At 36.8% G+C, this 16,486-nt stretch overlaps 1 protein-coding gene across 1 annotated transcript in view; it reads right to left on the reverse strand.

Annotated features, from left to right (window-relative positions):
* Positions 1-16,486, reverse strand: part of LOC110026627 (probable N-acetyl-gamma-glutamyl-phosphate reductase, chloroplastic) — a gene marked incomplete at its 3' end in the record, with an annotated part of 102,406 nt that overhangs the window by 1,656 nt on the left and 84,264 nt on the right. Inside the window, exons 12-13 of the mRNA XM_020727633.1 lie at positions 192-320; positions 5-104 (exon numbers count right to left, since the gene is read on the reverse strand). Of these exons, the coding sequence (XP_020583292.1) occupies positions 5-104; positions 192-320 (229 nt within the window). The remainder of the gene's footprint in view (positions 1-4; positions 105-191; positions 321-16,486) is intronic.

The raw sequence follows: 16,486 nt of genomic DNA on the forward strand, positions 1-16,486 counted from the left end.
GGAAAGAGAGGTTGCTGCTGCAAGCCAAGATTCTCTGGATACCCCATCATAAGATTTAGATTTTGCAAGGCTTGACCTGAAGCTCCTTTAACTAAATTATCAATCTGCCATAAAAAATGGCGAAAATATAATATAAGAAAATTCGAGGTAGGTTGATCCAACTATATCACAAAACTGAGGAGTTCATGTACCACAGATATTATGATTGCTCTTCCGGGAATTCGATCTGGGAAAACATTCAAAAAGCAGTAATTTGAACCGCGAACATTCCGAGTATGAGGCACTGCTCCCTTATCTAGTAGTTTGACAAATTCTTCACCCTAGGAGCAGAGAAAACCATGTATGACACTAATAACAAAATTATAAAGAGAAGATATGCAAACAGCCGTCATTTCATTGGTGAAATAAAGGACTAGAACAGCACAAAATTGTAGTCTTTTTCTGTGAAAGATACTAAGATTGTCTCACCAATAGATCTTCATGGCTTCCACAGGAAGATTACAGAAAACAGCCTCTATGCTTCCAATTTTACAATGTAATGTCATCCCAAGATATCCACATAGGATAATAAGATATATATCTCACCAATATACCTTCATAGTTCGCACATGAGTACAGAAAACAGCTCTGCTCCAAACTTCACCAAAAAACTACATATAGGATGATCACTATTTGAAAACAGTAGTTTTTTTGGTTCACAGTAATGCCTTGCAATGGAAATGGCAGAACCACTCATTTGCAAGCAGAAAGATAGCAATTGCTTAACGTAGGAGAAACAAAACCAGCACAACTAACACACATATGATATAAAGCAAAAAAAAAAAAACACACGCGCAGACAAAAACACAAAAAATTGTGTAGATTGGTCAAGATTGGCCTAAATCCACAAGGCGAGAAGGCACAATATAATTTCACTATCAGAATATGAAAAAGAATAAATTTTGAAAAGCTATAAACTTGATCAAATCCTCTTCTTGCAAAACTCATGAGACGTGGAGAATGTCGTAAAAGAGTACTTAAATGATCAAGATGGTGAGACCATCTATTAGAAAAAGGAGTACGGCCAACACTTTCCAATGAATGCAATTTTTCATTGTGAAGTGCAATTTTATAAGAAATCCAGGTCAGTATAGAGGCAATGACATACTGCTAAAAACTGTTTCGCACTACTAGAGAATTAATCACTCGCAGAAATTGATCATGAAAATCAGCAAGAACTGTTTAAATTTAAATTTTCTTCCATACGAAGAAAGATTGAGTGAAACCTAAATGTAAAAATTTTAACTACCTTGGATATTATCCTCAACAGTAGAAAAATAGAGGATGGTTTTATTTATAAATTTAGAACCAAGTAATTAAAAGAGAAATACCATAGGAAGTGATATCAATTAAAAAACTTATAGACAGAGAATTATATAAAAGATAATTGACCAATTATGCTATAATAAATAGGTGATAAAATTCGATGTAAAAAATAGTTATATTCGAAAGGCAAAATCATAAGGTAGCGTGATATAGCAGCAGCAACAACAACAACAAAGCTTTAATCCCACTACGTGGGGTTGGCTACATGAATCTTTGTTCTCCATTGAGTCCTATTTAGTGTCATAATTTTATTTAATTCTATAAAATTAAGATCATCTTTTATACAATAAGCCCAAGTCTTCCTAGAGTAATGTGATATAAGATGGAAAAAAAATACAGATCAAAGGAAAAATAATTAGGAGTTCTGCAAAAAGATTTTAAAAATAAAGCCAGCACATCATATTGGTCTAAAATTAAATAAATGGAGAATAAATATGTATCCAAATAATTAGGATAAGGCTAATAAGGTGATTCCTTTCAATTTGTCTTGGTGTTATCTGGGGATGAATTGACTCTGAACTTTGAATGGTGGTGATATGTACTATTAGAATACGAAATAGCTGATGGGTTCCTCTATTTTTTTGAGCATTATGGACCTTAGGTGGGGAGGTAGTTTGGATGATCACTGTAATTATGATAAATATGGCAAAGAGAGAATTTCTGCGTGGTGCCACTGAAGTGTTAAAAAAAAAAGAATAATAAGCAAGCATCCGAAAAGAAGAATCATCATTTTATCTCTTTCAATTTATGCGTGACCTCAGTCATATTATTTTATAGTATTCTTTATGAGTTTTAATAATAAGAGTGAATTACCCAAATTGTAGGCAGTTTTATGTTGGTAGTTGAATTTAACAACCCATTGTGCGTTGCACGGCAGGCTCCTAACTACAACAAATCAAGCAATGCCATTCCAAAATGATCATAAATCACAGTAATGCAAATTGATGCACTTTAAGAAATTTATTGTGGCCTCTGAAAATTCAATGCCCTCGGACTCTCTATGTTATTGAGAGCTTTATGTTTGGTATTCTGAGTCAAATTTTCAGAAGAAATTGAATTGTAGATAAAATATACCCAAAGATGCCCTCAATTTGTCAGGACTTTTTGATCTAGGGTTATTGGTTTCTCATAGGAGCAAACCCCATGGTTAATTAGCCCGTCTGATAAAAAAAAAGCACCTTTGATAAAGACTAGTCATTAAGCATTGAATATTCAAATATAGTAGCAAAAATCATAGGATTTAAGATCAATCATTTTTATCACATTGAGCTTAAAGCAGATGGTGGGGAAATGATGTTGAACCCAATCAAGATCCCATAATTTTCTCATCTAGGATGTCTTGATCCCTGCTTTACTTAGAGAAAATAATTGATTTAACCCGACTAAAGGATCCTTGTCAATAACTATGGGTTGCATCGTCTAAGGGACCCTTGTAGATCTGGAATGTTTGTCTAAAGGGATAAATTTAAAACAGCATTATCTAACTAAAGACTTTATGCCAATAAAATGTACTTATATAGTTCACAACTCAAGGGGTATAAAGAGGTTGGAGAATATATGGGTTGTGGCCATGATCGCAATATAATGATGTCAATGACGGCTGATATCGGAGTTAACCCAAACTGCAACGGAAAGAAATTATTATTGCTAAATTTAGGGAACTACAACAACAGTGTTCTTAGAGCAAAAATAAAAAGACAACTACACACAACACCTTAGGGTGAGAATGAAGGTGGTGGGTAGCGTTGGACAATAGGTAGGGTTTAGGTTGGAAATTGTGGTTTCAGCAGAAGGGTGTGGGAAGGGTTTTGACAAAAACTAAAAGGCAGGTAGGGGATGGCAGCAGTAGCAGGAGGGATATAAAAGAGATGGTGGCGGTAGCAAGAGGAATGTAAATGGGATGGCGGCGGAAGGTTGGATTGCATGGGGGAGTTTATGCAGCAGGTGGGGAGTAAGAGTGGGTTACAACGGGGAAGGATGTAGAGGGGTTTACGACAACAGGTGGGGAGGTAGAGGCGGTTAGGACAGCATGTTGGGCGACAGATAGGTTTCAGCAAGGATGGGCAGGAGCTGGGTGGAGGCGGAAAGGATTAGATGAAAACAACAAGAGGGGTGTTTCTAGTGGTCTGCAGCAAGGTAATGCGACGATGACCAGAGAGGGAAGGTTGTGGAGGATGAGAAAGTCAAGGATAATCACCACTTCGGAGTGAGATACAGCCGGAGGATCACTCGTCCTTGGATAAAACTCTAAGAGGGAAAATTGGGAACGTCGATGACTATTCTGGCATAAAATACAACAAAAATAAACCCTAAAAAAAGAAAAGAGCATATTATAATAATAGTGAGTAGGATGGGGAGACCTCTCCCCTTGGGCAGCAGCCCTAACTGAAGCCTAGGGTCAATCACATGCTAAACAAGCTCAACACCTTTCCAATTAAACCAATCGGTTCAGCCTCCCCAGGTAAGCCCTACGTCAGTCTCTTAGGGTTGGGAGAGCCACTCTGGCGAGGTTGGGAGAGCTTCAACCTCATTTGTTAATGCTTCTGTTGTCACGTTAAAAACAACGTAGATGTGATCTCCAGGAGTTAAAGGACTTCGACTGCGGTTCGAGAAGCACTTGGATCCCATTGTCGACCGCATTGTCCCCCAAAGCATTTGAGAGTTTTTTCTTTCCACTTGCAAACAAACCTCCATTTTGTTGGATACCCTACTAAACTGAACCGAGATTCCATGCCAAATGAATTATGCTAAATTCTCTAAAAATAACCCAAGGTTGGTTCAACCTGATCTAAGGTAATGGTATTTTGAATCTCTTGGGATGGTGGGGGCATGGTGGTAAGGTATTGATTGTGATGTCTTGAGATACTCACTAATGTGACTGTCTCGTGTATGGAATAAATGTCTAAGTCATATCATCTTTTATTATCTCCAAAACTGATCCCATTAACGCTTCTTTGCTAGCAATGACACCTGTGATCTCAGACTCCATAGAAGGTAGAAGGAAGATGTGCTTACCATCCTTGGTAAAGAAGTAGGTGTTCCTGCGCCCATCGTTTTGAGTCTAACGATCGAGTTGATAGAAATTCATGGGCACCAAGTCACACCACACCTGATCCTGCAGCTAGCTTGCGATTGAAACTTCAACAGACACCTATCAATGTTGACCCTGTTCTCCTTCTTCAGTCGCATCAGAGAATACAACTGGGAATGTCAATGAGTAATGAGGCCCAATTTTTCCATCATCAGCATAGATGTCATGTTCTTGTTGCTCCCTCCATCGATGATGAAACTACATATATTTCTGTTCACAGTACAATGGGTGTAAAATATGTTGTGACGAACATTTAGAGTCTATAAGACCCGTCGAAACACAAGCATCTCGCCTTCATCTAGTGGAATATGGTACACCTCACCCTATTCTTCAGCTCGACTCCTCTGACAACGGGAGGTGATGTTCTCAAATCCATGGCATCAAAAGCACTTTCGAGCTGGGATTGTAGTATGTGAGATTATAGTGGGTTGTGTTGCTCTTGTCGGGCTTTTCCTCACTCTGAACGGCTCTCTTCTTATTCGAACCAGTTTTCTCAACCCCCTTAGGTGTGCTCCTATTGATCTCTCCCATTATAGATAGCTGTCTGAATGGTAGAGGTTGCCTACTCTATTTCTGCTGTCTCTCAACTTTCAATGCCAAGGTCTAAAAATCTCCCATTGAACAATAAGGTTGTAATTCAACAACATTACTGATAGCAGGCTTCAAAACTCCCATATATCGAGCTATGGAATGTTAGTCTGGCTCGATCAACTCACACTTCATCTGCAACTGATCGAATTGCATTGTGAACTCCTCTGATGATAGGTCTCTCTATTAGGGAGAGCCTTAGGAACATATCTTGGCGATAATGAAAGGTTGATATCTTCCCCTCATATCCTTCCTCATCTTCTCCCACCTAATAATCTTGCCACTGCCCACTCTCCTTTCATCTAATAATTTTGTCACTTTTCTCCTTTGCCTCCATCAATTCTCACCACAAAGAAGCGCTCTTTTTCAATTTGATGGCTGCAAGATTCACCCTCTTGTATTCTAGCACCTCTTTGTACTTGAAGATCCTCTCAACTAATCGCAGCCACTCGATGAAATTGTCTGAATCCATAATTCCATCGAACTCTGGTAGAACCACCTTGATTCCAAAGTCTGTGTCCTCCAAACGTTGTCTCTTCTTTCTTTCTCTGATAACAAATTACAAAGAGTCGTGGTTTGTCCTCCTCATCTCACTTAAAACATATGTAGGAAGGGATTTTGTTCTATTTCTTTCTCTCCTTTGACCCTCCATGTCACGGCAGAGGGTAATCTCTCGCTGGGATTCCATCATCAATGTCTTTAAACCTCTGCTGAAGTCAACAGATCTCCCGTTAAATTTCTTCCCTATTAGGCTCGTGCATGTATCTCATTGGTGTGTTGTTAGGGTATGGGATTTGTGGGAGTGGAAACATTTGGTGTTAGGAAAGAAAAATTTTGGTGATAATGGTTTTTGGGTGTGGTGGACATTAGGAAATCCTAAGATAGCTCTGATACCAATTGAAACCAAATTTAAACAAAACCGCAACATAAAGAAATTTTTATTGCTAAATACGAGGAACTACAACAATAGGGTTTTTAGAACAAAAATAAAATGATAACAACGCACACAACCCCCTGAGGTGAGAATGAAGGTGGTGGGTGGACAGTAGATAGGGTACACGTTGAGAATTGTGGTTTCAACAGAGTGATGTGGGAGAGGTTTTGACAACAACTGAAAGGCAGGTAGGGGATGGAGGTGGCAGTAGGAGGGATAAAGAGGGGACTACAACAACAGGTTGGATTGCAAGAGGGGTTACGACAACAGATGGGGAAATAGAGGGGGTTACATCACAACAAGGAAGGATGCAGAGGGATTTATGACAGTAGGTGGGGAGGTAGATATGGTTAGGGAAGCATGTTGGGCGGCAGAAGGATTACCTGAAGGAAGAACAGGAGCTGCGTGAAGGTAGGTAGGACTACAGGAAAACAAATGGAGGGATGTTTCAATACTACAACGGCTACGGAGGGAAAGTTGTGGACGACGAAAAAGTTGAGGATAATCACCACCTCGGAGCGTGATACAACTGTAGCACCACTCATCCTCTGATATAACCCTAAGATAGAAAACTAAGGACGTCGATGGTTGTCCTAAAAGAAAACACAACAAAACTAATCTTAAACAAAAAAAAGAACAAATTCATAATAATAGAAAACTAGAAGGGGGAGACCACCCCCCTTGCGTGACAACCCTAACCCAAGATTAGAGTCGGCCAAATGTAGAACCCGTTAGACACCTTTTTTGTTGAACTAGCCGGTTCAGCCTCCCCTAGGCGAACCCCGCATTAGTAGAAAACCAACTGGTAAGAAGCTCTAGTCGTAACTGTTGTTTTTTTGTGGAGTGGTTAGACCAAATCACATGGACAGATGACTCATGACACGTCCTTACTGACTTGAGATTGTTTTTATTATGAGTATAGTGATATACTCGATGTGATATTCACCCTCTGTAAGTTAAATTCAATCAAAGTTTATCATCCTTAGAAAATTGTTGTAGAGGGTGGACGGATTTTGTCTTAAGCTTTTAAGTGATAAATTTTTAACTACTGTTTTAATTTGTTTGTTTGAAGTCTTTAGATGATTGTTTTTAATCTTAAATGTTTTGGTTTGTTATTTTGAGAAAGTAAATTTGAAAATTGATTTAAAGGTTGACCTCTTCGAATGACTTTTTTAGTCAACACGACCATCATCAAGTATTTGATTACTTGATTTGAACTTGTTGACTTTACTTCTTGATCATAAAGGATCATATATATATATATATATATATAAGCCCAAGAGCTAATATATTAAAGAAGAAAATGTACAGATAGGTTGTATGAGATGACCTAAAATGTATGAGATATGTACAGATAGGTTGTATGAGATGACCTAAAAGAAGGCCCAACTCACACAATACAACACACACAAAAACCTAAAGTAAAGATACATAAAGATAAAAAAACGAAAAATCCACCAACATGTGCAAAGGTGCTAGGGAAGTCCCACTTTAGTTCTTCCTCTGCCTCTAGTAATCGGAAGGGAGCCAGCTAACAAATTGGTAAGGTGCGTACCATTACCAGAAGTAACCAAAGTATCATCCATCAGATTTCTGAGCTCAAGTATGTCTCCATTCTTGTTCTTCCTCCTGGATGTGTAGACCTATCATTTCTCATCCAAGGATTGACTCATCTGATTATTGGATTGATCCAAATGTGAGTGGACAGGTGTAGGGCGTTACACATCATGATCCCCCTAACTCTGAGTAGCATTGACATCTTTTTGGACCTGATGAGGCTGTAGTGAAGCAGCAGAGGTATTTTCACCTGTAATATCAGTGATAGGTTCAAGGTCAGGAGGAGTCTGAAGAATTTCCCTCGCCTCCACGATAGGAGGTTCCAAAGACGGGGGTGCTACAGCAATGTGTGGGGACTGAATGGCTGATATTTTGCCTGCGGGAATAGTGACGTCTTCAAGTGTATCCTTTTGATGATCGATAGTGTCAATAACTTGGAACTGATCAGGAAGAGTTGGAATCACTGCCTCTAGCAGAATACTTTGTTTTGTTGGTCTGAGGTGAGGATATAGATGATGACATTGAGAACTGGAGAGGCTGAACATACGAAAGTTCGAACAATTTTCCACTCTCCAACAAGATGCATAAGTTCAATCCAGATTTTCCTTCTAGCAAATAGCTAGCAAATAAACGTGTATAATCTTCTTCATTATTAATTTGAATAAGAATATGTTTACCATCTAATAGTCCAATTTATCACTCCTCAACAAGGTGCATAAGTTCAAATTCCTTGCGAATAACAAATTTCAAGGTGCATAAGTTCAAATTTCTTGCGAATAAGCTCCATTTTGGGATGAACATATAGAAATTTCTCAACTAAATTCAGACGACGGGAGGAAGCAAGTTGAATACATTCAGCTTCTGTAAAAAAGATGACAAGCTTCTTATTCTTCCTACCAGGTTTCTTGATGTCCTCCTCCCACTCAAACGAAGGATGGAAAGAGCACAATTTAGGTGTAGCTAAGGCATGGACACCCGTGAGGGAAGCTGCATAGGATTTGTCTGAAGTCATGTGTGGCGTTAAGAAGAAAGCACGGGAAAAATGGCGTCGACCGAAGCTGAGAACACGCCGGAGCCACAAAGCCCAGTACTCCCGAGCTGCTCACGAGACGAGGAGCCGCGAGACGGGAAGCTGCAGAATTCGTGAGACCAGAAGCGGCAAAACTCGCGAGACCTGAAGAATCGCGAGAGCACAAGCTGCACCGCAGAGTCGAGAACATAATTCATGAGACGGGAAGCGGCAGAACTCGCGAGACCGGAAGAATCGTGAGAAGACGAGTCACACTGCAGAGGAGCCGCAGAGCGGAGCTGTGAAAGCTCGCGAGACGGGAAGGCCACGCCGCAGAGCAAAACTCGCGAGACCCATGGACACGAAACAGAAATCAGGCGCAAAGACTATATATATATATATATATTAAAAAAGAAATGACCAAAAGCTATTAGACAAGCCACCAACTACTCCCAATTTGCCTAGCCATTCGAGTACCGACCTCCTAAGACATCAATTGCTAGAGGTGGATTTAAACACCCGACCTCAGGGGACTTAAAACTGGCTCGCAGATGCCAACCAACAAGTCAGAGTATGTGTCACTATATGTGTGTGTGTGTATGTGTGTGAGTGTGTGTAATTTGAATATATCCAATTCAACTTTGAAATTTAATTTTTGAAAATAGACCCCGCCAGTTGATATCTTCTATCAACTCGGTTATCATGAAGAATTTAGACATTTGTAACATTTATGTTTGAAATTAGTTTAAAATTTGACACTTATCTATACAATGTTTGTCTTGTCAAATTCAGTTCCTCAGTGGAGGAGGATAAAACTAAGTGATTTAGATTTGTAAGATTTTATAATTGTTATTTGAATATTATTGCAAATTAATAGATTTACCAACTCAAATTAATAAGAGAAGGATTAGACTAGTTGAGTGAGAAATACATCCATGCCTTAAAGACAAACAGACTCATTTGATAGCGTATATGTTCAATTATCTTAGCTTTAATTTTAAAATAATCATAAATTCTTTCTAAAAATTTTTCTAGGCTTATCAAAGCAAGTGAAAGAACGATTAACATTAGCCCGCGCAACATTCTCAAATCATTAAAATTTAAATACTTGTCAATTTGGTGAAGTACATGCTGGTTAATTAAAATTGATTTCAAGCTAGCACACAGCATTCTCAAGCTATTCTTTAAAGCATTTATAATTTTAGCCAAAGCATATGCACATTCAATTTCAAATATTTTGACACTTCAGAAATTCTTGCATGCTTTTAAAATTGATTCACACGCATCTTAAATCAAGACATTTAAAAATAATATCATATTACTCCATGCAGCATTCTTAACACGATCGAATTTAATCGTTTAACATGATTGTCGGGCACATGAAGACTTTTAAATTTCATATATTTGGATAGTTTTAGGCTTTTTCGAAGTTTTAATGACTTGTATAACATTTAAACAATGAATTTAACATGAGATTTATATCAAAAGACACATGCAAGCTTTTTAATTATACATAATAAACTCATTATTATAAACATTTCAAAACATTTATAACTTAAGAGTATTCCATTTATTATTCATAAAAGTTGTAAAAGATCACATAAATTCCAATCATTACATTTGATTTAGGAAAGTATCTTGGAATTTGTATTTCTTGAAATCATTCATAAGTTGAGAGGTTGTGATTTTGGATCACACAATTTTATTTGAATTTTAAAAAGGTTCATATTTTGTTCGTTGGTAGGTGTATTGCAAATTTCATGGCGAATAAACATGTCAAGTCTTTGTTTTAACATTTAAAGATGACATTTAAATGTTAAGCTTAGCCCCAATTTATGACATTTTAAATAATGTCATAAACAAGTCAGGTTTTCACATAGAAGAACGAGAGAGGTACCTAGAGCAGAAGAAGCGGATACAGAGAGGCGAACGAACGAGAGAGGAACCTAGGAATGAAAAAATGCCAGGGAGCCACGGATGAAACACGTGAAGTGTAGAAGGGTTAAATCAAGAAGAAACCACTGGGAGTCAAACCTGCGACTCGCATTTAACATAGCTTGTTAGAATAAGTCAACCTATCGCACTTTCCAAACAAGTGCATCTGCATTTTCAAGTTGCACCGCACCAATAAAGCTGCCCCGAACGGGCCCTTAGCTTGCGGGAGGAGGTTGAGGTGAGCGACTCAAGCGTTCAATAATGAGGTGAACCAAACCTTAAAAGTAAGAATTAGTTATGTTACTTTAGCATTATTAAAATAATATCAATTTTTATGGATTAAACTGATGTTAGGGTTAATTTATATGGGTTATTTTTATACATTAAAATAAGTTATAATTAGGAATTTATAAAAGATTATGTAAATTAATGTCAAGAGACTTATAAAATAATAATAATTAATACTTGAAATAATTTAAAGTAAATAATTATTTAAAATAATAAAGTAAATAATTAATTAAAATAATAAATTAATTAATTTTTAGTAATATGAATACCCATATTTATTGTAGGTTTTAATTTTAAAAGAGTCTGGATCAAAGCAAATCCAAGAACAAATAAATCAACATCGATGTGAATACTTATATTTCTAAGTTATACTAGCTTTAGTTTCTTATCAACTATTTTTTCATTAGTAGTTTATTGGTTTTTGTACAAGCTTTATTCTAATTGATATACTCTTTTCTTTATTGATCACATTGTTATAAAAGTCATAAGTTTGTCGCTAATTACTATTATGCACTAATTAATGATATTTTTTTTAAATATCCAAGGGCTAATAGATTAAAGAGAAAAGATAGATATATATTGTATTGATGGGGCTAAAATAGACACCTAACCCACATGGTACAACACACAAAAAAGTTAAAAAATGGTACATATAAAGATTTAAAAAAAAACCAAAACCACCAAGGCACTAAAAAAGTGAGGGTCATCTAAATCTAGTCCTGCCTCTGGCTCTAATTCGCAGAAGGGATCCAGCTAACAGATTGGTAAGGCGTGTTTAATTACCCTAAGTAACAGTAACCAAAGTATCATCTAGTATCATCTATAAGACTCCTGAGCTTAAGTAGATCTTCATTCTTTTTCTTCCTCCTGGAAGTGTAAATCTGTCATTCCTCGTCTGAAAAATCAGTCTGATGAGGTGGTAGAGCTGAAGCAGAAGAATTACCAACCGTAGTACCCACAATAGGTTTCAGTATATGTGAAGTATGAGTTGCCTCTACACCAGATACTTCCTGAAGAAGGGAATCTGTGAGATTCTCCTGATTATTAGTTTGAACACTATCCTTTATAGGTAATATTCCATCAGTATTATTTTCTATGATTTGAAGGTGCCAGCATCACATCACTTGCAGTAACAGTAACTGCAGCGTCATTAGGGGGTTCACAGGGGCAACAGACACCTCCTCTCTGGTAGTATCCTCCCCAGGTGGAACTAAAATATTTAGAGTAGTGGACTTAGACCCATCTTTATTTACTTGAACCTTATATTTCAAATTAGGATGGAGCTTGTGGTTTTTATCAAGGATATGCCCAAACATCTTATAGTGGGTACAATATGACAATATGAGGGTTTGTGTTCCATATCTGTGTTCCATAACGATTTGTTGTCAATAACTATTATGGGTTGTGCCCAGCCAGACTTCAGTAATATCAGGTAAAGTAATATTTTTTTCCATAAGTATTCTGGCCACAGAAGATCTGGTTAGGTTAAAAGTAGGCAGATTTAGCTTCAAAGGATCCTCAAAGATGACCCCAATAGAGTAGAGAACAAGATGGTAAAAAAAATGCAGCTTAAGACCAGGTAGACAACAACATATCGGTACAGTGGGAGTTTCATGATTTGGGTCGAAATCAGGAGACCACTTGAGTAACTTCACTGATTTTCCTGCGATATTAAAATATTTCTTGGAAAAAATTCGGGTGTGGTCTTCAGTCACTGTTAGTTGAATCAACACATGTCTCTTCAACACATGTCTCTCATCCATGTCTCTCATCCATAAGTCTCACTTTTCACTTGCCTATTAGTTTAAGATCATCAACACTCTTTTTGATAACATTCATAGGTGAGTGCCCCCATTAAAATTTTCCAATAAAAGCAAACTTGAATTTTTTCGTTATGGTAGAAATTTCTGAGTCAGAGAAAAAGATTGTTGATTTTCCACTTTTCCTGCTTCTCTTCTTAATAAAAGGGCAATCATCTGTTCCATCGCGACAATTCTTATAACTTGAAGGGAAGTCCACCGTGGACTCCACCTGAGGGTTACCCACCACCTGGGCAAAGGAGGTCACTGTCGGTTTAGCCAAAGAAGAAGGAAGTGCCATAAGAGCAAGGAGAGGTGTTGGCGTTCACCTGTAGTGAGTTCCTAGCAAGCAGAAGAAACAAAGTTGTTGTTGTCGGACCTGAGAGAAGCACAGGCGCAGACGCAAAAAAAAGAAATGAAGCGTCGAAACAGAAGTAACGAAATTGTCGGGCACAGAAAAGGTGCAGCGTCAAAACAGGAAAAACGCAGATGCAACAGACACACGCTGACGCAGACGCGAGCTAGAATCTGCGACGAAACAGAAGTAACGAAATTGTCGGGCACAGAAAAAGTGCAGCGTCAAAACAGGAAAAACGCAAATGCAACAGACACACGCCGACGCAGGCGCGAGCTAGAATCTGCGACCGACGATGTCGACGCAAACAAAGACCGGAGCAAGAGTCGACGAAACGAGTTGTGAGCCCCTCTCCTTTGAGCGGTAGAATCAAATGCGACGGAAATCTCCATTGTGAGCCCCTCTCGACCGCAGTCAACATCGTGATTATATATATATATATATTCAATGAAATGAGATGAGCACATGAATGATATGAGCGGTTATATATATACAGATTACATATATGTGCATGCTTGAGTATAATAGAGTCATCCTTTTATGGTACTAGCAGGGGAACGTTAATATACCCGTGCATATAAATTGAAAAGGATTAAGATATTAGCGTACCTTAAATGGTATAATTTTAGACGGTTCTCATGTGATGGATGTATACAGATTAAAAGATATTGATATGTAAATAATACAATAAGACAATGAATGTTTAGAATTACCTTGAATGATTATATTAAATTTCATCATCCGAATAACCCCTTTTCATGCTCTTCAACTGATTTTTCGCGGTCTTCAACTGATTTTTCGTTAACTTCAACTGATTTTTCGAGGTCTTCAACTGAATTAGACGGTTCTCAATAACCCTTTTCATGCTCTTCAACTGATTTACATGAAATTTAGTTACCATGCATATTGACTTCTTTATCAGCATATTATTATAATTTAGAAATATGAATATTCACTAGCTATGATTAGCTTATTGTTTTCATCATCTCAGCAAATGCATCTGAGCTCTCACAATAATTTGTGGAGGCACATCCACTTCTACATCTCTAGCTTCTTCTATTTGATTTTTTATATTTCTGAAATAATATAAGAAAGATTATAATTAGATGCAACTTAGCCCTTTATTAATATTACTTACGAATTAATTTAACCATCCTAATAACTTTTTTATCATGATCCAACTTAATCATTCGGATACCACTTTTGTCACGACCTAGTCTGATAGCTTAGAATTAACTAAGTCAAGAACTACGGTCAGACGGTGTTAATATTTCATTTTCTTTTTATATATTTTTCAAAAGTTTCTAATATATAAAAGATCTGATAACTCATAATGTGCAATACACAAAAATCAAAACTTCCACAAACAATTGTCTGTAGAAGACATTTCAAACAAGCACCAAACAATATATCACAATCTGAAAGAAAAAAGTGTAAAAAGAAACTACAAACACATCATAACATGATACCTATCGGTTGTAGTCATGTAAATTGTCTCCTATGTAAAACATATTAATCTACAAAATTTTAATTCCTAAAAAACAAGTAATTTTAATAGTAAGTTTTTCTTAGTGAGCAATTAAAACCTTAATATGCATTAAATTTACATGTAAATGTTATGCATGAATGACTAAAAGTAATGCAGTTCATTACTTTATAAAACAATAAACTTTCACATTAATTATATTCTTTCCCGTTCCAATTTAAGTACTTATCATTTTTAATATCTTTAAGAGTCACATCAAGATTATCGATATACCCAGAACTATCCACAAAATTGTACCCATTGGTAAATTCAAAAGTTTGCACCCGAAGATACATTTTTACAATTTTCTTTATCGTGCATAGGTATATTGCATCCTCTGTCAGCATCATCTCGGGGTAATCTTATATAATTAAACATTTATATTTAATTTTCTTTAAATTACTAATTTTTAAAACCTCGAACAATCATTTTTTTTCACATTCATTTCCTTTAATTCTTAAGCTTACAACATGCATTCAATCATAAATAAAATTGTCTAAAGCATTAAAGAAATTATTTATTTAATAAACTTTAATTTAATACATATAAGAAAATAATTAGTTACCTAAAGCATTAAATGACCTCTTCAATAATAGTTATCCTTTCACTGCACTAAATTGTCAATTTTTTACGAATCTCAAATCTGAACAACCTTCTTCCACGCCTCCTAAATAAACAAAAATTTTTAATAACATTAATTTTAACTAACTATATTATTAAACCCAATAATAATATAGGCTTTAACATGTACCTTATAGGCTTTCTGATCGACCTTCTCCATTTCTTGCATACAAAAATTTTCTTTTTAGCCTCCCTAATCTCAATTAACATTTTTTTACATTAACATATCAAATATATATTAATTTAATGCATATAAAATTTCAATAAATAATTCTAACACAAAAACTTATCTTAACTCTCAAACTAGGGTTTCACTAGACTTTAGTTCTCCACTTCACACCCGTGACTCTTCCTCTTCTCTCGTAATGGAAGTTTGCATCACCTTAACCCTCTAATTTGTGACTTAATAGATTTCAAGTAGCTTTCTATTAACACATTACTTAATTAAATCCGTACCCACACACACACACATGTATGTATTTATATAACATTATATATAAATTAACTTATTTTTAATCTTGAGTATACCTTTATATTTTCAACCAGCTATCCTAGCTTCACGCACGCTACTACACGAGCTCCTTCCTCATTCAGTCGTCGGTCTTCCTGTAGGAATGCCTCTTTCACACGAGTGTTGTGACCACCCTTCTCCTTCGCACCTACGGTGCCCTTACTCTCCAAACACTTGCACAGAAAGCTCTCAACATCGCCTCCTCCTGCACACACGACGCATGCTCGACTCACCGTAAGCAAGAGCCTTTCTCTTCTTCCTTCGATCTCCTTCAACTAGGGATCGACACACCAAAACACAACAAGCTCGCGAGCACAGCGTTGAAGCCTCTCAACCAACCTCTTCCTCGATCGATCAGCTAGGGCTCGACGTCAGTCCTACACACGCATGCAATGACTTTCTTCTCTTCTTCTCTTTCTTTATCTTCTGCGGTTTTGTATCTCATCTCTCGATTATATTGGTTCGAAAGAGAGAATATGACTCTTAAGTCGTAACTGAAGGGATGCTTATTCTTAGCGTCTATTCGATTTATCATTCAATAATAAGAAGTCTATATCCCACTAAGTAGGTCAGCTACTTGAATCATTTTTCTCCATTGTGTCCTATTGAGAAAACTAACCTCTCACGATGGTCTAATCCCAGCTCACGTTCTCTATTGGTGGGTGAGCAATCCAACACTTGATGATATCTACTTCACAATGATAAGACGAGCTAATATCAAAGGATCAAAAAGTAACCGCTTGACTGCTACAGATTAATTATCCTTATGGTAACTTTTCTGACAACTCTACAATCAATTCCAAATAACTAAATGATCGATAGGCTGCATTTTGACGGTTATTATTGGCACTAGAAATCAGAATCAAAATTTTTTCCCTTTCTTTCACACGAGTTTTCTGTTCCTGCTG

This window comes from Phalaenopsis equestris, unplaced genomic scaffold (genome assembly GCF_001263595.1).
Source record: "Phalaenopsis equestris unplaced genomic scaffold, ASM126359v1 Scaffold000389, whole genome shotgun sequence".
NCBI classification, from domain to species: Eukaryota; Viridiplantae; Streptophyta; class Magnoliopsida; order Asparagales; family Orchidaceae; genus Phalaenopsis; species Phalaenopsis equestris.